The sequence below is a fragment of the Canis lupus genome, chromosome 27, assembly GCF_011100685.1.
Source record: "Canis lupus familiaris isolate Mischka breed German Shepherd chromosome 27, alternate assembly UU_Cfam_GSD_1.0, whole genome shotgun sequence".
In the NCBI taxonomy this organism is placed as follows: domain Eukaryota; kingdom Metazoa; phylum Chordata; class Mammalia; order Carnivora; family Canidae; genus Canis; species Canis lupus.
The window spans coordinates 43,216,795-43,242,686 of NC_049248.1; the positions used below are offsets into that span (position 1 = coordinate 43,216,795).

At 44.1% G+C, this 25,892-nt stretch overlaps 1 protein-coding gene across 4 annotated transcripts in view; it reads left to right on the forward strand.

Moving 5' to 3' along the window:
* SLC4A8 (solute carrier family 4 member 8) overlaps positions 1 to 25,892 on the forward strand; it is a 74,880-nt gene that overhangs the window by 35,155 nt on the left and 13,833 nt on the right. For all 4 annotated transcript variants that reach the window (XM_038577708.1, XM_038577709.1, XM_038577710.1 and 1 more), the window contains exons 12-22: positions 4,236 to 4,410; positions 4,989 to 5,122; positions 6,052 to 6,297; positions 9,735 to 9,840; positions 10,425 to 10,586; positions 13,337 to 13,450; positions 16,434 to 16,595; positions 17,465 to 17,716; positions 20,756 to 20,824; positions 22,637 to 22,810; positions 25,223 to 25,360. In XM_038577708.1, the coding sequence (XP_038433636.1) occupies positions 4,236 to 4,410; positions 4,989 to 5,122; positions 6,052 to 6,297; positions 9,735 to 9,840; positions 10,425 to 10,586; positions 13,337 to 13,450; positions 16,434 to 16,595; positions 17,465 to 17,716; positions 20,756 to 20,824; positions 22,637 to 22,810; positions 25,223 to 25,360 (1,732 nt within the window). The remainder of the gene's footprint in view (positions 1 to 4,235; positions 4,411 to 4,988; positions 5,123 to 6,051; positions 6,298 to 9,734; positions 9,841 to 10,424; positions 10,587 to 13,336; positions 13,451 to 16,433; positions 16,596 to 17,464; positions 17,717 to 20,755; positions 20,825 to 22,636; positions 22,811 to 25,222; positions 25,361 to 25,892) is intronic.

A 25,892-nucleotide genomic window follows, 5' to 3' on the forward strand; every position in this document is an offset into this window, starting at 1 on the left:
GCTGAAGGCAGATGCTTAACTGACTGAGCCACCCAGGCGCCCTCAATCTACTCTTCTAGGCCAAGATTCTACGGACAGATGCTTAAGGAGAAGGTTCTCTATAGAAGATTAGATGAGATCTCAGGTTTCCTTTGGTGTCAGATGAGAATAAACCAGTCTCAGGCCTTTTGAGGAGGTCATTTATAATCAATTCCATGTGAGTGTTTGGGAGACCATTAGATTGGATCTCAACAAATATAGATTCTCAGAAATGGTGCCTGACATCCCCAAAGAGGATTTCATATAGCCCGATGATCGCATGCTTACTCACAGTATCAAAGTACCCTTACTCACAAATTCACATAGGGTTTGAGGAAGTTCTTGTCACGAAGTTCTGGAGTCATAAGGCTGAAAGGAAGGGTTATCTAGGCTCAGAGCCTCAGTCTATTTGGTAGGGGAGATACTTCCTCTTCCTGAGCTCCTGAAATTTTCCTTAGAGCCCTTAGTAGAAGACCTCAAGACACATGGCCTTTCTCCCATTGTAGCCTTGTGGGTCAAGTGACTTAATACCTGGATCAGAGATTATAGTGCCGTGCCAACTCTTGCCCCTTCCCCAATCGAGTATTGAGATCACTCTCAAAGAGTGAATGTAAACTCGCCCATATAGGTGGACATCCTAGAACTTTCTGATCTGCCTGGACTGCACAGACTAAAATATGTTAGCTTGGGTTTTTATAGTTCTTCATACCATTAGTTGTGTTTCTTTGAGGTGGAGAAATCTGCTTTTTCTACTATGTTGTGTAGCCTGGGGCAAAACTTGGAGACTCAGAGGATGTTCTACTTGTTGGACGGTGAGATATATGAAGATGTGGGAATTTAGACTCTAAGAAGGGGGGCAAGAGATGAGTGGAAAACAGTACCTTGAGTTCTGTATTGCCTGACCCGCCATGCCAGGGCTCAGACAGCATCTCGGACCTCCCTGATGTTGATGCTGATGCGTTCCCATACATAACAAAGAGGAAAGTCTGACTAGAGTGTTCCTAGGACACGAGCTTCATTCCGGGGAGGATACTGTAGAGAGGGGTTTTCCAAGGAATATTTATGTACCTTATTGGGGGTGCCGCTTTTGGGAAGGGTTAATGAAATAAAGAATCAGGAGCTGCTGTCTTGATGATCCCCGCCCCCATCCCCCACCCCACCCCCACTTCAAACAGGTTTCTTCCAAAGCAGAGCAGACAAATGGATGGCTGTCCTGTCCCTACAGCCCTCAGAGAAGGGCTCCCTAGCTCAGTGCTCCAGAGCCTAGTGACCCTCTCCATGGGTAAGTCCTGTCTCACATCAAGCTTAAATTCGTATCCCGTGTGCTTCCTATCCCTACAAAACTTGAACATCAAAGGTAGTGTTGGAAGGGAAGGGAAGTCTCAAATGTGGGGAGAAGCATCGGTGCCTGATCTTGTGGTAAATGTGCGATTATGGTTGGATTTTTATGCATGAGCGAGGTATAAGCAAGGTGACTGTAAACAGTATTCAGAAATTATTTTATTAATTTATACGTACATGATCGATAAGAGCCTCAGATCTTTTCTACCCCCCCCACCTTTTTTAAGATCTTATTTATTTATGAGAGACAGAGAGAGAGAGAGAGAGAGAGAGAGAGAGAGAGGGGCAGACACAGAGGGAGAAGCAGGCTCCATGCAGGGAGTCCGACAGGGAACTCGATCCCGGGACTCCAGGATCAGGCCCTGGGCTGAAGGCAGGCGCTAAACTGCTGAACCACCCAGGGATCCCTCTTTTCTTTCCCCCTTTTAATCACTGCTAGGCAAACAGATGTCCTCCCTTTCTATTGACTTCTCATGAATCCATTTCACATAAATCTTTTGTCTGTTACTCACAGACACTCTTCCCTGAAGGTGCCTCCTGCATCCAGAGGCTGAGCAGTCATGGCAGCATCTCTGGTTGCCTCGTGGGGTGAGGCTCATTACTGCAGAAGATTATTCTCCCAGAATAACACCCTTCAAAGGAAGGTCATCAATGATTAAGTGATATTCACATGGTATCAAGATTCTGTGTTGGGAAAGACCCAGAAACACTTGTATCTCGCCCCAGACAAGTCACAACTGCCTATGAGGTCCTGTTTACCTGGAGGAGAAAGCAAAACATAGTGACACTTTATTATAGATTGGAGCCTTGGTTCCAGTCCCCGAGGTGGAATTCTCACACTCTAGGTTAGCCCGTATAGATAGCTCCTTACCTAAGCCAGATAGACTAAAAACAAAGTCAGGTTTGCCTCTCTTCCCTAAGCCAAGGCCCAGATTGTGATGTTACTGCTATAAATTGAAGAATGGTGAATCCCAACTAATCCCACCCAAACCAGAGGAAAAGAGCAAATGGGTGAGATAGAATAGCATCTGTCCTGTGTCCACCTGTACCCTCATTGCATCTGACTGGAGGAGAGGAGGCATTCAAATGGAGAGAGAGAGAGCTGGCTGGGTCTTCTCCCCTGGCATACCCTGTTCCAAGCCTCATGGGTCTCCTCCAGGATTCCAAGAAGAGAGAAAGAACTGGCCAAGACTCCTTTCATGAAGGAGTAGCTTGTTTTTTGTTTTTAGAATTCTATTATAGAAAATTTCAAACACATAAGAAAGAGGAGAGAATGGTATAATGAACCCCCATGAGCCCATCAACAGTTATTAACACTTTGCCAATCGTGTTTCATCTATTTCTCCCCACTTAATGGTTTTATTTTTATGTTTTCTAGATTATTTTAAACCAAATCACCGGTATCATGTCATTTTACCTGTAACTACTTCAGTATGTATCTGTTTGATGAGGCCACTTTAAAAAACAACTATCACGCCATTAAAAAATCTAACACAATTAACAATAGTTCTTTAAATTTTCTAATGCTCAGTTCGAATTCAGCTTTTTGTGATTGTTTTAGCAACAGCTTTTTAGAGTTCATTTGTTTGGCATAGGATCCAATCAGGGATTGCCTTTGGTTATTATGATCCTGTTCTATGACAACTCTCCTTCCTGTTTTTCTATACCATTAATTTGTAGAAGAGACCAGGCCATTTGTCCTGTAGAATACTGAGTGGCTCTTTTTTGTGACTCACCTACCAACTTTCACTCTGGTACAGTGACTCCTCTTAGAAAAAGTGACTCCGTTTGAGAACACTATCCCTCCTTGGTGTGGGATATCTTGCTCTTGATCCGTTTCATCCTTGGGAAGTGGAGAGGGGTCCCTGAAGTCCCGTCACCAAGTCCCGTTGATTCTACCTCCTGATTAAACCCTTGAGTCCATCCACTTCTCTTCCCAATCCATTGCCTCCAGTCTTGCCCGACATTCCATTCCTTACACCCTTGCTGGATGATCCTTCCAGAATGCATGTTTATGTTATTCCTGTTTACAATCCTTCAGTGACTTGACATGCCATTAGGATAAAGATCTAACTCCATAAAACCATTTACAAGGCCCTTTGTGACTTGCCTCTCCCAGCTTCTCCATCCTTGTCCATTGGCATTGGTCCTCAGACTCTTCCAGCCGGATCTTCATCAGCCATGTGCTCTCACCTCTAGGTGGCACCCATACTAGCCCCTCTGCCTCATCTGCCTGACTCCTGATCCTTTCTCCGCTGAAATGTCCCTCCCTGTCCTATGCCGCCGTGGCACCTTCACAGCACTGTCTATCCCCTGCACTGTCCTGCAGAGAAGGGCTGTGTTGTCTTGCTCACTGCTGCCTCTGCAGTCCCTGGCACAATGCCTGGCACGAAGTATCTGCTACTACTTGTCAACTGCATGAATGAATTATTATGCTAATTTCTCAACAGGAAGGTGGGTAGTTGTTCAGAGTAGGACAGTGCATGTGATGGGGCTTTTTATCTAGACTTACACATACTAAAACTAACAATTTTAATACCTTGAATTGGTTTCACACACTTCCTCCTAACAGCTCAGAATTTGAAGCTATTACTTAATTTCACGTTAGTTTTTTGAAACTTCTTATTGAATAGGTAGTATGCACACCCAAATTAATTCTTTTCATGCTTGGGATAATCATTCAAACTCATGCCCTTGATTGCAAATAGATTCTGTGCCTGACCCCGAGAGATCTCTTGTATGAACTTGGGGTCAAATTGGAGCCAAAGTATGTCTTCAGTACGGAAAACATTTGAAGTGCTTTTCAAATGGGTGCTGTTCACATACTTTCATGGAAGAAGGACCGTGTTAGAGGCCTACCTGCCATGTTTCCACAGGCTGTTTGGAGGCTTGGTGTTGGACATCAAGCGGAAGGCCCCCTGGTACTGGAGCGACTACCGGGATGCACTCAGCTTACAGTGTTTGGCCTCCTTTCTGTTCCTGTACTGTGCCTGCATGTCACCTGTCATCACCTTTGGGGGACTGCTCGGAGAAGCCACTGAGGGACGCATAGTAAGGACTTTTAACCACTTCTGTTGGTCCCAGACAAGACTTAAAATACTGTGTTGGCGGCCAAGTCCGCTGAGGAGAAAATCCCTTGGGCTAGGACTGAGGAGATTGGATTCTTTCTACTGAGTTACTGTGATCTTCTGTCTTCATACTAGGCAGCAACACAGTTTTCCCTTTAGAACAGACTTTATTCTGCTTGAATATCAATTGCAGTAGCTGAGTTACCTGGTGCTCAAAGGGTGGAAAGTGATATACCGATGTCATTTGAAATGTAGGGTAATGGCTCGTAGTGTGAATGGTATCATTGTGCTTTCTATGTATATTTCAGTACCTAATTGAGTCACTGAAGAACAGGACTTAGTTAAGGACTCCTATGTGGTTGGATTTGGGCACCTGAATTATCAAAGCAGTATCCGTTTACAAGAGTATTAGGCAGTGTGTACACTTCACTCTTGCTAAGATGAAATACAAGCAAATGGCTTGTCAGGGCACACAAGAGAGCTAAGTCAGGAGTGAACAGAAGCCCACATTACTGGTTACAGATGGGCTATGGACTCTGATGATTTCTTTTCCCCCCTCAGAGTGCAATTGAATCCTTGTTTGGAGCCTCCATGACTGGGATTGCCTATTCCTTGTTTGCGGGACAGGCTCTCACCATCCTGGGAAGTACTGGGCCAGTGCTTGTATTTGAAAAGATTTTGTTCAAATTCTGCAAGTAAGACATTTGGTTTTCTGAAAACTCTAACTGGATGTGTTATTGTGCTGTTAGGATTGAATGCCAGGATCCTAGGCAAGTATAAGCAGGCAAATATTACTCTGAACCATAAAAACCTGAAGGAAGAACATCATTAGGTCTGTTGTCCTGCCCCCAGGTAGTACCTAAAATAGCAGATCTCTCGGTCTTAACAAGCTTTATCAATGTCCCTCAGTCACTATTGAAATCTTTACTTTTTATCTTTAAAAAAAGTTTCCCTAGCTAATTCAGATTCCTCTATTTTCATTTCAACTCCATTTTAAAAAAAAGACTGTATTTATTTATTCATGAGAGACAGAGAGAGAGAGAGAGAGGCAGAGACACAGGCAGAGGGAGAAGCAGGCTTCCGTGCAGGAGCCCGATGCGGGACTCGATCCCGGAATTCCAGAGGCAAAGGCAGACGCGCAACTGCTGAGCCACCCAGGCATCCCTCAACTCCATTTTTAATTTGACCTGACATGCCCCCTTCATATTCTGGTTGCTAGTGATGGTAGGAACTTGGCAGTGCTCTTGTTTCCCTACTTTTCCCATAAAACCTTTTCTTCATTTTGAGTTGGAAGTAGGAGCACGTGGATTAGGGGCCAGCTCCTTTTTTCTAACTGCAAGAATAAGATCTGAATCACGTTGGCCAGTATCGGCAGAAATGGGTGAAGGACAATTCCTTCCTTCTCGCTCCCCATGTCCTTGCCGTGGCAAATGCCACCTGAGGAGCAAATCTCTTGTCACAGCTGTCCCTGGGCAGCATTTAGGAGTGAAGTACAGTCAGAATTAGGGATAAACTGGGTTGCAGTACTGGAATGGGTACTATGAGATGAATTAACCACATTTTTGACCGTTGTTCTCGTAATTCATCCATCCATACTCTCTGATGAGCCTTGGTCTTGTTTCAGAGACTACGCTCTTTCATACCTCTCCCTGCGAGCTTGTATCGGACTATGGACCGCCTTCCTGTGTATTGTCCTCGTGGCAACTGATGCCAGTTCCCTTGTCTGTTACATTACCCGCTTCACAGAAGAAGCGTTTGCCTCCCTGATTTGCATTATTTTCATCTATGAAGCAATAGAAAAGCTGATTCACCTAGCAGAGACCTACCCCATCCACATGCACAGCCAGCTGGACCACCTTAGCCTATATTAGTAAGTATGCTTTCTGCTTGTCTTTTTTTTTTTTTTTTTTAATTGAGCAGAGGACCTGAGTTTATTGGCTGGATACAGTATACCAGGCAGTACTTGTAGCTTGTGTCAAGGAATAAGGAAGTGTCTTGACCCTCTCACTGGGAAATAGGGCTCAGAGAGGGAGGTGGAGACCTGGGAGAGGTGCCAGAAGAGAACAGTCAGAAGTGATGATAGAGAGGGTGGATTAAGAGTGAAACTCAGGCGACATGAGAGATGCTTTCCACAGCATGGCTTTCGGTTCAGGCATGAAACAGGAACAGGCCGCAAAGGGAGCAGGGAGAGTTCAAGCTAGTTGTTGGAAGGAACTTCTTACGAGGATTTGTGAGTCCCTGGAGCATGTTACCAAGATTCTCCGCAAGTATGTACAGGCTACTTACTCTTTGGAATAATGAGGTAGAGATATAATAATAATTCATTAGAGATCCACAGATCTCTTACTGTTTCCTAAAGATCTATTTCCTTATCTGGATTTCAACCCAAGAGACTATTGTCTTCACATGTTTAATAGAGTTTGGATCAACTGGAAAAGAACCCCAGTATTTGGCTGTGTTTTCAACCATCTAGGAGCATCTGGTCCTATTAGACATTTCTTCTCTGGAATAGTATTTTCCAAATTATGGCTAAAGTCCCTCAAGCTTTAGCTCTGTACATCAAATTGCCTCCTTTCTGCCTATACATTTCTGATGTGCCATCTAGCCATGGATACGCTTCTATAGATTTCACTTATCCATTTATTAACCTTTTTAAGGTCTGAATTCATTAAAAATTTGTTATTTTTGAAATTATTTTATTACAAAATAACAGCCATTAGGGAGTATGATCTTTAAAGCCTCATGGATTGCCAGTTGGTATTGTGGTAAGGCTCATTCTTTGACCTTTTAAAAAATTATATATTCATATAACAAATATTTATTGAGCACCTACTATGTGCCAGGCACTGTTTTAGGCCATGGAAACATAGGGCACGACAGACAAAGGATCTATCTTCATGAGGCTTATATCCTAGTGGGAGAAGACAGACAAAAGTGAGCAGCCCCAGACTGAGTAGACTTTGGATCTGGATACTGTAATTCTGTGTTAATGAAGCTCAAGATGATATTTTTTCTTAGTTGCATTCCACTGTTGGAACTGTGAAGCTAGAACTCTCCAACTCTTTAAATGATTTTATGTTTTGTGTGGAACTGATTTTTAAATTTTTAATTAATTTTACAAAAGATTTTATTTATTAGAGAGAGCAGGAGAGAGAGAGAACAAGAGCAGGGGGAGGGGCAGAGAGAGAGGGAGAAGAAGACCCCCCCCAGCACCCACTAAACAAGGAGCCTGCTGTGAGGCTCAATTGGGGGACCTCGGGATCATGACCTGAGCTGAAGGCAGATGCTTACTGACTGAGCCACCCAGGCATCCCTGGAATTGATTTTTGAAGAGTTTAGCTTCACAGCAAAATTGAGCAGAAGATGCAGAGAGTTCCCATCTGCCCTCTGCTCCCATGCATGCAGTCTCCCCTGCTACCCCCATCCCCTGTACTAGAGTGGTAAGCTTGTTGCAACCGAAGCTTGTTGCAACTTACGTTGACACATCGTTATCACCCAAAGTCCATAGTTTACATTAGGATTCATTCTTGGTATTATAGGTTCTGTGGGTTTTGATGAATTTATAATGATATATCCACTATTATAGTATCATAGAATAGTTTCACTGCCTTGAAGATCCTCTGTGCCCTGCCTCCTCATCCCTCGCCAGCTACCCCTGGCTACCCCTGATCTTTTTAGCACCTTCATAGTTTTGCCTTTTCCACAATGTCATATAGTTGTAATCATGCTTTCAGACTGGCTTTGTTCACATAGTATTATCTCCTTAAAGGTCTATTATGTCTTTTAATGTCTTGATAGTTTCTTTTTAGTGCTGAGTAATAGTCCATTGTCTAGGTGTATTATAGCTCATTCATTCACCTTCTCAAGGGTATTTTTGTTGCCTCCAAGTTTTAGAATTGATTTTTTTTAAGATTTTTTAATTTATTTATTCATTCATAGAGAGACAGAGAGAGGCAGAGACACAGGCAGAGGGAGAAGCAGGCTCCATGCAGGGAGCCGGATGTGGGACTTGATCCCAGGTCTCCAGGATCACGCCCTAGGCTGCAGACGGTGCTAAGCCGCTGTGTCACCAGGGCTGTCCTGGAATTGATTTTTTTAAAGGTTTATTTATTTGAGAGAGAGTGAGCGAGTGAGTAAGCATGGGTGGGTGGGGGGCAAAGACAAAGTGAGAGTCCCAAGCAGATTCCATGCCAAGTGCGGACTCCAATATAGGGCTTGATCCCCACAACCCTGAGATCACAACCTGAGCTGAAACCAATAGTCTGACACTCAACCAACTACACCACCCAGATACACCTGGAGTCAATTTTTTTTGTACCTAAATATAGGACTTTATAGCTTTCCCTATTACTTTTCATTTTGATGATTTCCTCCTATTACAATCTGTTGAGATCTTTTTGTATTTTAATTTTGTCATACTATATCCTTAGAAGGCATGCTCGTTGAATTTACAGATGATACAAAGTATGTGGGAATGGCTATGGTAGTTGTATATCCTCGGAGCCAGTTGAAGCATGAAGCATGTTGGGACTGGGAGGCAACAGGGTGGCCAGGAGAACAAATCTGATCTGATCTGGTCTGGTTAGATGGAAGAGGAGGCCACTGTGGTGGGATACTACCAGGAATAATGCAGTATCAGGAAGAGCTTGCATCACAATTTGGATTTTTTTTTTTTTTTTAAATTTTTTTATTTATTTATTTATGATAGTCACAGAGAGAGAGAGAGAGGCAGAGACACAGGCAGAGGGAGAAGCAGGCTCCATGCACCGGGAGCCCGATGTGGGATTCGATCCTGGGTCTCCAGGATCGCGCCCTGGGCCAAAGGCAGGCGCCAAACCGCTGCGCCACCCAGGGATCCCACAATTTGGATTTTTAAAGCAAGAATGTGATGGAGCATATGGAGCAGGAGCAGGAGATATCCAAGCTTGCAGGAGATGGTTGAGAGCTGATAGGTGGACCAGGTCCTCCTTGCTCTGTAGATTGAATTCCACAGGAAGGGCCTGAGAGAAAGAAACTAAGCAGGAGACCACCAGGGATCATTCTGGGCACATGAGGTGCCAAGCTTGGTTGTTGGCACAATTTAATTCAAGATCTACATGCTGATCTCTGTCTCTCTTTAGTAATGGCTGATGTGTGGTTGGGTGTGGTTGGGGCTTGTGCGTGGGCCTCGAGCAACAGGACCAACCTCAGGGGCCTGAAGTGGGCCAAGGAGCAGGCCCTGACGGAGCCCCTGGCCCAGTCACGACTGAATGGGTTTCATTGAATATTTGCCTGCTTTTTCAGGAATCTTTCTTTCTCTTTCCTTAGCTGCAGGTGTACTGTCCCAGAAAATCCAAGCAATCATACCCTCCAGTACTGGAAGGACCACCATATCGTGACAACAGAAGTCCAGTGGGCCAATCTGACTGTTAGTGTAAGTCCAGGAGCTGCATTATAGTGCTGGGACCTCCAGGTTTGAGTGCCATGGCCCTTCAGCCAGGTCTGGCATTTTCAAAGATAAAGGTTTTTAAATTTATTTGCACTAGTCTTACTGACCCTTTTCCCCCCTTCAGAAATTCTCTTGTAGTATAAAGAGAAAAGAAGATTTCTCTTCTCTCCCATGTGCCCCTTTCCCAGTGACCCTGCAGGGATATGTGAGCACGAAACCAGGCAGGGCAGGGGGCACCCCCAGGGCTTATGAGACCTGAAGAGCTTTCAGGTTTGGAAGTGCTCGGTCATATACACAATACGAATTGGCAGGGCCCTCCCAGCACTGCATGCTTGCTTGGGACCATCCTGGCTTCATTTCCAAAAGTGCTGAAGGACTAGGAGTCGTCACTGTGCTGGGACGGGGCCTGTGCAAGCGACCGCGCCACAGTGCACAGAGGGCAGGCAGATGCTGCCGGCAGCCTGCGCTCCCCCACGCTGTGGGGTGACAGTGGGTGGTGGGCTCCAGCAGCCAGAGATGCTGGTTCCCTCGTGCCTGCCTGCTGTCACCCAGGATGCTTGTTCCTCCAGGAATGCCAGGAGCTGCATGGAGAGTTCACGGGATCTGCGTGTGGCCATCACGGACCCTATACTCCTGATGTGCTCTTTTGGTCCTGCATTCTCTTCTTCACCACCTTCATCCTCTCGAGCACTTTAAAGACATTTAAGACAAGCCGCTATTTCCCAACCAGAGTACGTAGCACACTCACACATCTCTTTTGCATTAGAATTCTAATGTAACAGAGTCTATTCTCAGCCTCCATGCTGCCTGCGGAGTGGAGTTGCAGGTGGCAAGCTCCACATGTCCTGGTAAGCCACACCATGGCATTCTCTTCTTCTAGGGTCTGGCAACCTCTCATAAATGTATGGTGGGATGAGGAATTAATACTTAAAAAAGGCGACAGGTGATAAGCACCTTGCTGGCCCATTCAGTAGAGCATGCAACTCTTTTTTTTTTTTTTTTTTAAGTAGGTTCCATGCCCTGTGTGGAGCCCAACACACGGCTTGAACTCACAAGACCTGGGCTGAGTTGGTATAGCACCTGACTCTCAGGTTAACTGAGTCACCGAGGCCCTCTGAGCATGAGACTCTTGATCTTGGGGTCATGAGTTCAAGCCCCACACTGAGGGTAGAGATTACTTAAAAAAAAAAGTCAGAGGGTTTAAGGTGATTCTCTAAAAGCTATTAATGCTTATTTCCAGAATGCTGTTAAGTTTTCATTTCTAGAATGCTGGGATATGTAGCATGCAATAGCTAGAGCTGGCTCCTAAATATAGTAAATTGGGATAATTAGTTTGGATACATGGGAGACCCTGAAGTCTCTTCCCAGGGATGGCTCTTGTGGCACCTTTGAAATCACTGGTCACATTGATTGCAGCAGCCAAAGTACTCCTGACTCGGTTTCCATGACTGTTTGAAGCTCAGCTGTCTTTCCTGATGCAGATGGCACTGTTTGATCATGACCAGTTTCAGGCCAGAATTAGAGACTGGGTGTAGAGTGGCCAAAAGGGGCCACTTTTACTTTGAAATAGAGTTCAAATCAGGAGAAATGGTGGCTTTTCTATAAGTGCGGGTTTAATCCAGGTATATTTGTAGAGCAGAAAATCCAAATGGGTGGGGAGCTCAGTTGATAAGATATTTATGGTACACACATGTATAGCTAAAACATATTCTTAGATTTCAGTGAGACTACAGAGTAGTTAAGGGAAACACATATTAAGTAAGTTCAGGGTCATTATTTCTAGTCTGGACAAATAGTTAATAAGCAGCAATTCTCTACTAGCTGCTTGCCCAGGCCTGGGTTAAGTGTTAGCGGGTACATTAAAAAAAGTTTTTTCAAAAAAAGATTTTATTTATTCATTTAAGAGAGAGTGTATAACCTTGAGAGAGCATGCATAGGAGGAGGGGCAGAGGGAGAAGCAGACTCCCCGCTGAGCAGGGAGCCCAAAACAGGGCCCTGGGATCATGATCTGAGTCAAAGGCAGACATTTAACCAACTGAGCCATCCAGGTGCCCCCAAAGAAGTTTAAAACATGGTTTCTGCCATCATATAGGAAGGGGAAACACATGAAGCATACAGGTTCATATAAGACATTAGTAGAGAGTTGGGTGTAAGGGCCATAGTAGTTCAGCAGAGAGAAGGGCCATTGCGCCCCAGGCTGGTCAGATGAACCCAAGATGGATGGTTCATGAGGGTGGGAGCAGGTACATGTGCAGAGAATTTGTGTAACATTTAGAAGAGAACTAACAAAACCAGGGGCAGGGAGCTGAAAACCTCAGGTTTCAAAGGAAGGCAAAGTCAGGTTAAGATATATTTTGGCTAAGACATATTTTGCTCAATCTCTGTTGTAAATTCAGATTAAGACAGGCAGTGGGCATTCTAGAGGCATTGTATTTTATTAAAGCTACACTAAACTATTAAAGGCCTCTTGGGCACAACACGGTCAGAAGTGCTATAGAGAAAATTAAGCAGGAAAGGAGTTTAGGAGATGCCAGGGTGGAGAGTGGAGGGTGGTGACCAGCTTTAAGTAGCATCAGAGAAGACCTCAAGGAGAAGGTAATGTTTGCATGAGCATAAAGAAGGTGAGGGAGCTACCCAAGAGGTCACCCGGAGAAAAAGCATTCTAGGTAGAGAGATGAGCGAGTACAAAGACCCTAAGGTGGGAGTGGGTCTGGCATGTTTAAGAAACAACAAGGGAGTCCATGGGACTGGAGCAGAGTGAGTGAGTGGAAGAGTTTTAGAGGCTCAGCTCAGAGGGGTGATGATTTCAGTGTGTGGGCTCATAGGCCAGGGGCTTTTGGGTGTTTGCCTCAGTGAAATGAGGATCCATTTCAGGGTTTTTGTGGAGGAGTGACCTGATCCAACTTATGTTTTAAATGATCAGTCTGGCAGCTTTAAAGGAGAACAGAGCAAGGTCAAGGGTCGGCTGTACTTACCAAGACAAGAGCTGATGGTGACCTTGATCTGGGCAGGAGCAGTGGAGGTGGTGAGAGGTGCTCAGAGCCGGGATGTGTTCTGAAGGTAGAGCCAGCAGGACTTGCATGCAGGTAGATGAGGTGTGGGACATGAGGGAGAAGAAGAGTCGATGCTGATGCCAAGGCTCTTCTGGGCTGGCACAAATGGCCCTTGACTGGTCCCAGAAAATCTTATTCCAAGTTCTCAGAACTATTGCTGAAACCCAGCCATGAATGCTCCAAACAGAACTCTTCACAGGGTGGTTACATTAGAGGTTGATGGATAGTCTGTTCTTCCCCCATCATATCGACCCTTTTGGGTATTAACTTGGGCATATTAACATATTTCTATTGTTTAAATATGCTTATATTAATTCAATTATAAAATTAAAGCAGTCTTCTGAGGATTTAAAACCTTTTGTAATACTAAATTCTTTTCTATTGCATTTGACCTAATAAAACATTTTTCCAATCCTTTCTCATGCCAGGTACGTTCCATGGTCAGTGACTTTGCTGTTTTTCTCACTATCTTCACAATGGTGATTATTGACTTTTTGATTGGAGTCCCATCACCAAAACTTCAAGTTCCCAGTGTGTTCAAGGTAAACAGCTTTCAGGGCACTTCATGCCCTCCTGTGGTTTCCTAGAATTTGGTCCTGAGTTAATTTCAAAGGCCTGACAATATCCTAATCCTGTGTTCTGCAGTCCTCTAAATCTGGGCTTTGCTCCTCATTCCTTACCTTTCAGAAGAGTAAACTCTTCAGGCTTGGATGAGTTCAAGCCAGAACCCTTAGGTGATTTAATGAATGAAAAGTTAAGATTTAGAACAATGGAAGGTACACATGTACTTAAATAGATACCACATATGGTGGAATTGTGGGTCCCTGGTTAACAGCCCTTTCATGGAACATCAACTCTCTAAGGGCACTAAGAAGGATAAAGAAGCTAAGTTAGGACTTGTTCCCTGTCTGCAAGGATCTTGCCAGTGAAGAAGTGAGCGAGCCAGGAGGCCTCATCCACACTGTAGCGCCCCTGCTAGAGTAACCAGGGCAGCTCTTCAGCCCTATTTCATTGTTTCTTTGCATAACTCTCTATAATCTATAATATTTTCCCAAAAATGTATACAAAAAAGTGAAAGAAATGGTCATATGTGGGGCTGTAGATCTGTTTCAGTGTAGGAGTACCCAGTAACAGAGAGGCTGGGAAGGTGAGCTCGGTTCAAGAGGGCCCCGTAAGAGCAGAGGGGAGGGAAAGCCTGGGGGTACTCAGTGACCTGAGATGAATCATGAAATGAGAAGACAGGAGAGGCTGGGGAGGAGGAGGAGGAGGGGAATAAAGGGAGTCCTTGACTTATAAACATCCCTGTACCATGTGCCTTTGTCTTCCCTTTCTTTTCCTCTCCCTCCCTGAAATAGGTGGTTAAAAATATCCTTTTCCATATTGCCTGAAAATTTTTTATTTTATTTTGTTAAATGCACTGCAATGCCATCAGTTAGAAATTTGTGGATTAAAAACACCCTCCTTAAAAATATAATTCCTCCAAGAATATGTCATTCTCACCTTTGTTTGGATGAGTGCAATCAGCTTTCTCTCTAATACCTAGCTGAGGTCAGCCCTCCAGGAGGAACGGATTTGGTGTAAAAATAAGTAATTTGAGAACATTAAGCAGTCCTTGGAAAGGTTCCCTGATGGGTAAGCTTAAGATAGTCAGAAGGTACTGAATTTCTGGGACATCTGGGAAGAGGCCTCTGGGAGGTAGGAGAGAGACGAGAAGGGAAAATGGGAGAATGTCAAGGAAAATGTTGCTCATTGGCAGGCCTCACTTTCAGGAAGCAGAGAAGAAATTTTCTTCCTTCTTTCCTTCCCTATTATGTCACTTGGCCCCTAGTGGTTAAGACCCAGTCTGACGGCTAGTACTATTACTAATGTGTTAATGTCAGTCATATTTTTAAAGATTCTTTTAAAATTTATTCATTTGAAAGAGAGGGAGAGTGAGCAAGTGAGAACACAAGCAGGGAGTGGGGGCCAGAAGGAGAGGGAGAAGCAGACTCCCCACTGAGCAGAGAGCCTGATGCGGGGCTCGATCCCAGGACCCCAGAATCATGACCTGAAGGCAGAAGCTGAAGGCAGATGCTTAACCACACCCAGGTGCCCCATGTTAGTCAAACCTTAATAAATTTTTGTGTTGATCTGAGAATTTAACTATCACTTAGAACATTGTTACTAAGGTGACACAGATTCTATAAACTTTCAGAACTTAACCCATTCATAATTTGGGATTTGATGGCATTATTGATGAGTCTTTGAATCCTAGAATCGTGACCAATATGAACCCAACTACTCTGGATGTAACAGTCTTTGCTTTGTCCATTGAGTTGGGGTCAATTCTTCACTAATTTGTGTCCCTGGCCTTTTATCTTCCATTACTACTTGCCAAACAGGGAGAACTTTTCTTCCCCAGAGTACCCTGGAGGGGGTTTGAGAATCTAGGAGAGTTTAGGTATGTCATGAACACCCAAATAAGATTTATGAACAGTAGTGGTCTTTTTTTTTTTTTTTTAAGATTTTATTTATTTATGGATGAGAGACACACAGAGAGAGGCAGAGACAGAGGCAAAAGGAGAGGCAGCCTCCTCACGGGGAGCCCAATGTGAGACTTGATCCCGGGACTCTGGGCTCATGTTCTGAGCCGAAGGCTGATGCTCAACCACTGAGCCACCCAGGCGTCCCAACAGTCGTGGTCTTATTGGAGTATAGGAGGAAGGGTCCTAGACCAAAAAGCTCCTAAGTTCAGTAGTCTTGGGCTCCTCTCTGAGGTCTCTGGTACCTGGGCTCCTGTTTCATTGCTGATGGGAGAAGGCCCTTGGACCAATACAGTCTAAGCCCATGAGATTCCATGCAACTGGCTCTACTTTATCTTTATTTGTGCTATAGACATACATCACATGGCCTCTGGAGGGGAGCAGTCCAGAAATCTGGAGGAGCATAGTAAAAATTATATATATTTGCCTTCATTATAATCGTATTAAATCCTTTTTTATATGAAGCTATTTTTTGACAACAGATTTTGTTATTTTATTTGGGCTAATGTTCAGATAAAGTTGCTTTCTCTGTATGTGGGTTTGGAGAGTTAGGGGAAGGAAGTGAAAGATTAATGAATATTTTACAGGAAGTTGATAATTGAGGATTGACTCAAAGGGAATTTGGAACAAGATCACACATTTCCTAAAGAGTTGCTGTATTTTGGGCAGCCCGGGTGGCTCAGCGGTTTAGCACCGCCTTTGGCCCAGGACATGATCCTGGAGACCTGGGATCGAGTCCCACGTCGGGTTCCTTGCATGGAGCCTGCTTCTCCCTCTGCCTGTGTCTCTGCCTCTCTCTCTCTCTGTGTCTCTCATGAATATATAAATAAAATCTTAAAAAAAAAAAAAAGAGTTTCTGTATTTCATGACTTTTTTTTTTTAAGGATTCTCATTTAAGAATAAAAATAATGTGGATATTGTGATTAAGTTGGTTTTGTTTTGCCCCAGTGACTATAGTTAAAATATAAAAATAAAACTTTGGTGTTTTTTTTCCCTCCTTTAGCCAACAAGGGATGATCGAGGGTGGATTATTAGTCCCATTGGCCCCAATCCCTGGTGGACTGTGATAGCTGCAATTATCCCAGCTCTTCTCTGTACCATCTTAATATTCATGGACCAGCAGATCACAGCTGTCATCATTAACAGGAAGGAACACAAGCTCAAGGTAAGAAAAATCCGACCTAGAAGGACAAATGACAACCTATTACTTTTTTTTTTTTACTTTAGGGTAAGCCCATTTAGACCAGGAACTATAGAACCCGAATAAAAGCAGTCGTGGAAGGAGCTCATAAAGGTTTTAGGGGTTTCTAGTCCCTCCGTTAGTGGCAAAGATTGGTTTGGAAATGAAACCAGAGTAGAGCATGATGGAATGGTGTGAAGGGAGCTTGGACTCATTATGTCCTTGCAAACCTGTGGGGAAGGTGGGTGGGCACAGTTCCTTGTGGTCCCTACATGGGCTTATCTTCCTAAGGTTCAGTTCAGGGCTTGGGCCACTGTTGCCTAAATCAGATATTCTCCCATTGGCGTCCATTACTGGGGTTTCCAGACTGAGCCTCAGACCCAAGGATTCTAAGGAGGTAGGGTTGATTCTAATACACTTGTTAGTGAGAGGCTTCATGCCTTCATCTCTGTAGAGTAGGTAAATCCATATTTGTCAAGGATCTGGGAATGTTTGTAAGTAGCCATTTGTCTGTATTGTCTACCATCTAGACACTAGAATCGTCAAGAGGTGGCTTGGCCTCTGGTACTCTGCCAAGAAAAGATGAATCTTTGAGTGTGTGAGACTCAGGGTGAGATCTGGGAACACTTGAATAAAAAATGGATATGGCATGTTTAGGACAGGCTAAGATTTCTTATTTTCTTCTCTGTTCCCTCCAAACCAGGAGGGGCTGGAAGACTCATCTGGGATCCCTGGACCCCTTCTTTCTTACCCATACACCCCTTCCTGCTTTGGGCCTGAGACAATTAGCTCACTGTTCTATGCCCCACTAAAGCCAGCCCACTGGTAGTGACAGAGACTCTGTTTCCCCACAGAAAGGCTGTGGCTACCACCTGGATCTGCTGATGGTGGCCATCATGCTGGGTGTCTGCTCCATCATGGGCCTGCCCTGGTTTGTGGCTGCAACTGTCTTGTCCATCACGCATGTGAACAGCCTCAAACTAGAATCTGAGTGCTCTGCTCCTGGAGAACAACCTAAGTTCTTGGGCATCCGAGAACAGAGAGTGACGGGCCTTATGATCTTTGTGCTGATGGGCTGCTCAGTCTTCATGACGGCCATATTGAAGGTAACCATTCATTCACTTGTTAGAAAATATTTAATGCCTGATTCGTGTCATGAATTCTGTTAGGTACTGAGAATACAGTGATACATGCCAAAGAGATACACATACAAACACCTGCCCTGAAAGAGCTTACTCTAGCAGAGTAAGACAGATAAGATGTAATTAAGGAAGTTAGTTAAGAAAACAAACATGAAGGGTGTCTGGCTGGCTCAGTCAGTGGAGCAGGTGACTGTTGATCTCAGGCTTGTGGTTTTGAGTCCCATGTTAGGTATGGAGATTACTTAAAAATAAAATCTTAAAAAATATGAGGGGCACCTAGGTGGCTCAGTTGGTTAAGTTTCTGACTCTTGATCTCAGTTTGGGGTCTTGAATTCAGGCCCTGCATTGGGCTCCACTCTGAGCATGGAGCCTACTTAAAGAAAGAAAGAAAGAGGAGGAGGGAGGGAGAGTTAAAAAAGAAAGAAAACAAACATGATAGTTATAGACTATGATAAATGATAAAAGGAAATATGTAGTGTTCTATGGTGTGATAGAGAATGAATTAAGGGAGTGTTGTTTTAGTGTGGTCAGAGAAGGTCTCTCTACAGAGATGGTATTTAAGATGGGATGGAGCCAGCCATGCTGTGGATGGTGGGAGATGGCATGGGAGAAAGGAGGAGAGAGCATTCTAGTCAGGCCTGAGGTGGGAAAGAATGATATGTGTTTTAAGAAATATGAAGGCCATGTGGTTTGAGGGCAATGAATCAAGCCAAGAGTGTAGTGAAATGAGAGTGAAGAGCAGGTAGGGGCAGATCATACAGGGCCTTGCTGACTCTGGTAAAGTTAACCTTTGAAGGGTTGACTTTCAGGCAAGGATGTGGTCCATTTAGTATTTTTAAAAGATCACTCTGGTTGATGTCTAGAGAATAAGTTTTTAGGGTTAGGAAAAGTAGAAGCAGAGACACTAGGGAGGCTATTATAGGTGGGAGATGATGGGGACTTGGATAAGGAAGGTGGTAGAAGGAATGGGTAAAAGGGGTGACTTCTCTATATCTTGGAGGCAGATCCCAAGTCTTGCTGGTTGACTGGATGTGGAATGGAGTGGAAAATGGAAAAATGAAAATGCTAGGTTTCTGATTTGACCATCTGGGTGGAGAGTACTGACATTTAAGATGGAGAAGGCTGCATGAAGGAGGAAGTGATTTTGTGATGGGTAGTGGGGCTATGGTCAAGTTTTGGGTGGCAAAACTCAGGAGGCAACTGAGTGAAGAAGCTAGAGGAAGGTTCTGGATTAAAAATATAAATGCAGGAGTCAACAACACTGAGTGGTATTGAAAGCCATGGGAGTAGATAAGATCACTCAGGGAGAAGGGTAGATATAAAAGAGAAGTCGGACCAGAGGCAAGAGCAGAGTCTAAGGAGCTCCAGTATTTACAAGTTGGGTAGAGGAGTTGACAGCAACAGAGACTCAGAGGAGCTGCCAGAGAGGTGGGAGGGAACCCGGGAGGGTGTGGTATCAGGGAAGCCAAGCAGGGGGAATGTTTCCAGAAGTGGGATTGGTTAGAATCTGCCCAGAAAGATAAAGACTAAACCAAGCCATCGGATTTGGCAACATGGAGGCCTAACATAACTCGACGAGAGCGGATTCAGTGGAATGATAGGGTGGAAGTTGAATTACAGGGAAGCGAAGAGCAAATAGGAGGTGAGAAGTAAAGAGAGCGTGAGCAGACAGCTCTTCAAGAGATTTTTCTATGCAATGGAATGGAACATGCGTAGTGACTGGTGTGAGATACAGGGTTAAAAGAGGATTTTTGGAAAGATGGAAGATACCTCAAATGTGATAAAAATATTTAGTTTTGTGGTTGTAAGGTTTGCATCTGAGAAAAACGGGGTGAAAAGGAAAGCTCCCTGGCTGTACTGCCAAGCCCCAAACACTCTGGAGCACTTACTTGGCTCCCTTGCTTCCTTTCCCCATATTTTTGGTGAATTTTCAACCACCCCAGCCTGCACTGCGAGTGCTATTTAAGGGTGACAGCTGAGAGAAATGGGAAAGAGTTTAGAATCATCTTCCTGGCCCCTTACTCTCTGCCCAGTCTTGCCACCTCTCCTCACCCTCCCTACCCCCCACTACTCTGTCCCCAGCCTGGTCCCCACTCCCATGTTTGGTGTAGCTGCCATCTGGAGGAGCCCAAAGTTTGCTGCTCCTCCAGGAAGGTCACACGAGGGCATTGCAGTGGGCACCGCCTGGCCTTCCTAGAACTGGCCCAGAAGGCTTCTTTCAGGGAACCATCATAGTTGTACAAAGTTAGCAGTGAACTGAGATGTCTACTTGCTACCATGAAACAGCATAAAATACAGTGGGCATTTTCTGGTTCTGAGAATTATGTTTGGGAATGTTCTTTAGCCTCAGGATAAAAGCAAGTCAAGTTTAGTCTTCAGCTCTGAGACTTCTCTTGCCTTAATTCCTAGGCCTCCTTTCCCTACCCCATAGATTGCCCTGAAGATTACCGGGATTGATGATGTGATGTGATAGGTGTGTATGTATAGTCAAGTGCAATATGATGTTGATATTTCTCCCCAAATCATTCCCTCTCTGATACCGCCCCATTCCTGCCCTCAAGTCTCTGGTTAGCAGAAAGGAAACTTTTTAGTCCATGTTAAAATACACCAAATCCCTGAGATGATAGATTATGTAATTAGTGTTAAAAGGTATTAGTTCTATAAAAGAGGGATGTGTGTGCGTGTGTGTGTGTGTGTCTGCCTGCCTCTCCCCACAGAGGAGGAGGAGCCAGACGGGTAAAATGTGAGGCTTATGATTTAACCAGGACTGGACTACACTTATGTGTAATTATTTTATTTTAGAACAAAATGATTTTTTATCATTGTCAGCTTCTGGTTTTGCTTCTGCTTCTAAATCGTGCAAAGGCAGCAGAAACTGAATGCAACATTTATGCAGTGGTTTTGGGACTTTGTTTCCTTTTTGGAGATTTAAAAGTTTATGTGGTCTTGAGTGTGCTGTGATATCAAATTTAATTTCTGGTCTTTCTGCTCTCTTGTCTTCAGTTTATTCCGATGCCAGTACTCTATGGAGTCTTCCTCTACATGGGAGTTTCTTCACTACAAGGAATTCAGGTATTGCGTGGTTCGGCCAGGGCAACAGCTTCGCAACGGGAGCTCATCTGTCCTGACCAGGGAGGGAAGCTCTCCCAGGGACGCACAAACCCTTTCTTGAGAACTCATTTCCTAGTCTTGCTGGTTAAGCTATTTTAGATGTTTTTTGGGGCATTGGGCAAGTCATTTGGGCAGTCAAGCTGGCATGAGGGGACAAACACCTACAGGATGGCCTGGCTTGATGTCATGGTACCAGTCATTCATTAATTTTTTTTTAAAGATTTTATTTATTTATTCATGAGAGACACACAGAGAGGCAGAGACATGGGCAGAGGGAGGAGCAGGTTCCCTGTGGGGAGCCTGATGCGGGACTGGATCCCAGGACTCGGGGATCATGACCTGAGCCAAAGGCAGATGCTCAACCCCTGAGCCCCCCCGTGTCCCCATTAATTATTTAACAGACAGTTATTAGGCTTCTACACATGGATCACACTAGTTTTAGTGCCAGGCTACAGGGTGAGAGAGGGAGCTTAACTGGGGCACACTGGTGACAAGATTGGCAGTAGTGGGGGCTGCTTCAGGTAAGCAGATATTACCTCCTGTCATGCTCTGCCTTTTCCCATCTGTCAACTCAATCATCTGAGTCCTTTGAACAGAGAAAATCAGGAGCTTGCCACAGATAACTTGGGTATCCCAGATGATACGATAACCTAGTTTCTTCTTCTATTGGTGGCTGCTTTCTCTTTGTTTTTATGGAATGTCCGGTGGTCACTCTTACCCATTGAGTTTTAATGTGATCTTGGGCAGGTTATTGAATCTCTCTGGGTCTCTGTTTGCTTTTTTATTTATTTTTAATTAATTAATTAATTAATTAATTTTATTTTTGAAGATTTTATTTATTTATTTGAGAGAGAGAGCAAGCAAGCACAAGCCAGGAGAAGAGGCAGAGAGAGAGGGAGAGGGAGAAGCAGACTCCCTGCTGAGTGGTAAGCCTGATGCCACACTCCATCCCAGGACCCTGGGATCATGACCTGAGCTAAAGGCAGATGCTTAACCAACTGAGCCACCCAGGTGCCCCTATTCATTTTTTTTAATATAAAGATGATCAGTCATCTGTTCTATATCCAGGATGTTATGAAGTTTTATTTTATCTTTTTACTCTAAATAATCAGTGAAAAGCTCTAAACTCCTCAAAGAACAAGTAAGAGATCTGGTTTTGATAATAAGCAGAAAGATGGAACTGGCTTATTTGGTTTTCAACCCTTTCTGAGAAAGATCTCTCAGGAGCCAGTGTGGTATAGAAGAAAGAAATTTGAACCTAGGATTAGAAAAGATGGATTTAGGGACACCTCGCTTGTTCAGTAGATAGGGCATGTGAGTCTTTTTTAAAAAGATTTTATTTATTTATTCATGAGAGACACACACACAGAGAGGCAGAGACACAGGCAGAGGGAGAAGCAGGCTCCATGCAGGGAGCCTGACGTGGGACTCGATCAGCCCAGGGCCTGAAGGTAGCGCTAAACCGCTGAGCCACCCGGGCTGTCTGGCATGTGAGTTTTGATCTTGGGGTTGTGAGTTCAAGTGGCATGGGTTGGGTATAGTGATTATTTTTTAAAAATCTTAAAAAAATGATGGATTTTAAATTTTGACTCTGTCATTTACCAACTTCAGCCACATTCAGACTGTACTCTTTGAGACTCAGTTTCCATTTTTGTTCAGTGGAAACAGTGGGTAACCTTTCAGAGCAGGTAATGTAAGAGACATGAATGGGCCTAACAAGGCTTCTGACCCAGAGGAACCTTCTGAAAATAAATGCCAGTTCCCTTCTTTCAGTTCTTTGACCGTCTGAAGCTCTTTGGGATGCCTGCAAAGCATCAGCCAGATTTTATCTACCTTCGGCACGTGCCTCTGCGCAAAGTGCACCTCTTCACCCTCATCCAGCTCACCTGCCTTGTCCTGCTCTGGGTCATCAAAGCATCTCCAGCTGCCATTGTCTTCCCGATGATGGTGAGTTTCAAAAAAAAATATTTTTAAAAATAGTGATGAAATCTACACAACACAAAATTGATCGTCTTAACCATTTGTGGGGGTACAGTTCAGTGGCATTCGTACGTTTATGTTGTTGTGCAACTATTGCCACCATACATTTCCAGAACTTTTTCATCTTGCAAAACTGAAACTGTACCCATTAAACAAGGACTCCCCATTCCTAGTCCCCTAGGAATATACATACCACAGTTTGTTTATCTGTACATTCATTGATAGACATTTGGATTGCTCCAACTCTCTGGCTATTGTGAATAATGCTACTGTGAACATGAATTGTACACATAGCTGTTCCTGTTCCCGCTTTCAGTTCTTTGGAGTATATACCTAAAAGTGGATTGCTGGATCATATGGTAATTCCACTTTTAATTTTTTGAAGAATGGCTGCGCAATTTTATAAGTACATGGGGTTCCAGTTTGTCCACATCTTTGCCAACAGTTATTTTCTGCTTTGGGGGTTTTAGTTTTGTTGTTGTTTTTTGGTTAACAGCCATCCTAATGTAGGTGAAGTGCTAACTCATTTCTATTTGCATTTCCCTAGTGACTAGTGAGGTCGAGCACTTTTTCATGTGCTTATTGACTATCTGCATATCTTCTTTGGAGAGTGTCTATTCAAATCCTTTGCCCATTTTTTAATCAGATTGTTGGTGTTTTTTATTGTTGAGTTTTAGGAGTTCTCGATCTATTCTGGATATTAATCCCTTCTTGATGGCGAGTTTCATGGTTGGCTCTTGCAGGAGCAGCATTGTTTTGGGACCTTGAAGTGTGGATACATGTGTAGCAGCTTGCCATGTTTACCTTCAAGTCTGGGCCAGTCTTCCTTCCTCCCTAACTTCCTTTCTCTTACCTCTCTCTCATGAATCTGACATGGAGAGGATTCTTCATGTTTGTAAAATTTGCCTACTTCAAAGCAACATAGTTGCAGTTTAGAATTTATTGCAATGTGCCTGGAGTGGTGGAAACATACTGTTTTAAGCCACTGGAAGAGAGGAAGAAGTTGGCCCAGCACCGAGAAGTGATTGGGACATCCTTACCTCCTCTACCTCCTCTCGGACCAAAGCAGAGGCTTCAGAAAAGGGAGTAGGGAAGCTGACCTGAGTGTGGTGCAGCAGGTGACAAGCTGCTTCCCGCCACCAGGGTGAGGATGAAATTCTTGCCACCTGACGTCCTTGCTGTCTCCTCTTCTCCTCTTGTTATTACCTTCCCCTCTCTGGCTCACCCTGTGTCACGAGGATGCTGAGCATTCCATGGACTGTTTGAAAATGACCCAAAGGATGGGCCTCTAGAGAGAAAAGGCAGTGAGACTAATGTTTGGTACTTGTTCAGGGACTTTTGAACTCTATCTTACTGGGAGAATACTCAAGGGTGAGGAAACGGGGGTCAGGGACCCTTCTCCCCTAATCTCCTACACCTATGCCTCCTGATGGGTCCCTGGATTTTGTTGGAGTGCATGTAGGTTTCTGCATTTGGGTGTTATATTCAGGGCTTGACCGTTTGGTTAAAGAAACAGCAAATTCCTGATGACCCCTTGGAAGGGATACTATCAATTTTGGATTTATTGAGAAAGTAGTTATGTAAATGAGGGAGAAATGTGGTTGAACATAAAAAGCCTGATTTGCCTCATTCCTTGTCCAGCCACCAGATGTAGCTGGTGAACACCAGTCAATCCAAGCCGGTCATTCCGGGTTATTATTAATTCCCCTTTGGCAGAAATGGCCTTTTATGGGAAAAAAAGTGGAGCAGCAGTTGAGGCACCCTGTCCGATGTACAACTGAGGAAATTAGATGTCGGATTTTAGGCAAGTACTTTCTCTCCCTGGGCCTCAGTTTCCTCATTTACAAAAAAGAGTGTCAGGCCGGTCCAAAGGGCAGAGATGCAAAACACTAATGATTCATGATGCAGGCATAAAGCAAGGATTCTGTATAGGCAGGAGGATTAGAGGGAATTCAGATGGTCCTTCGAAGTCCCTCCTGCCGCGGTGAGGCATGCTTGGGCTGCGCGTGGCTGGCCTCATCGTAGCTGTGCTCTGGCAAAGGCTCTCTATCCCAAGGCTCACCACAGGGAAAGGCAACTCTTTGGGGCATCTGAGGATGAGGGGTTTCTCTTTTCAATGAGGGCATTTAAATTGCTTGCTCTCTAAGTTGTAGGGTTGTTAGGATGATAGTTAAATAAAACATCTTAGAGAAAACACTCACCTTAGTATCTGGTACAAAGAAGCTACTTCGTAATAGGTCCCTAATAGGCAACTGTTACGATTACTATGGATTTGCTCTTCCTTGAAATGCCCTTGGGTGCTGTGAAAGTAAGACTTTACTTTTTTAATTCCAGGAAGGAAATGAGCTCCTTTAATTCCCTCTTTTTATTTTTCTTCAGGTTTTGGCGTTGGTTTTCGTCAGGAAAGTCATGGATCTCTGTTTCTCTAAACGAGAGCTAAGCTGGTTAGATGATCTCATGCCTGAAAGTAAAAAGAAGAAGTTGGATGATGCCAAAAAGAAGGCCAAGGAGGAAGAGGTCATAGTTCTTGCACCAACTGTACACTCCGGGGCAGCCTCAAGTTACAGAACATAGGAAGGGCCACATGAAAAGTCAGCATGTCTGGAATCCCAAGGGTTATATTTAGGAGCTGGGAAGAGAACTCCAAAGATGTTCTTAGCTGAGAATGGATTAAGGATTCTTGTCCCTGTCTGTCCTTTATTTTTGAACCCAATAATCAGTTGTTTTTTACTGTGTTTGTCTACAGTCTACTCACCAGGTTCATACTTAGAATATGAACATAGTGTCTGCTCTTATTATCAGATCTAATGGTTCGTGTTCCCCCAAAAGGCCTAATTTGACAACTATACAAAACCTATTATTTGTTATGTACCTAATTGCAGATGGTGTCGTGGTTGGCACCAGGCAAAGATAACTCGCATAGGACTTTCTGTGCTCCCTCTTTTCCCTCAGCACTTGGCATCTGCTATCCACACAATGGACCCTCAATCAATGGCTTGTACGTGCCAAGAATGGATGTGTAGCAAACTGAAAATACCAGACCAAGAAA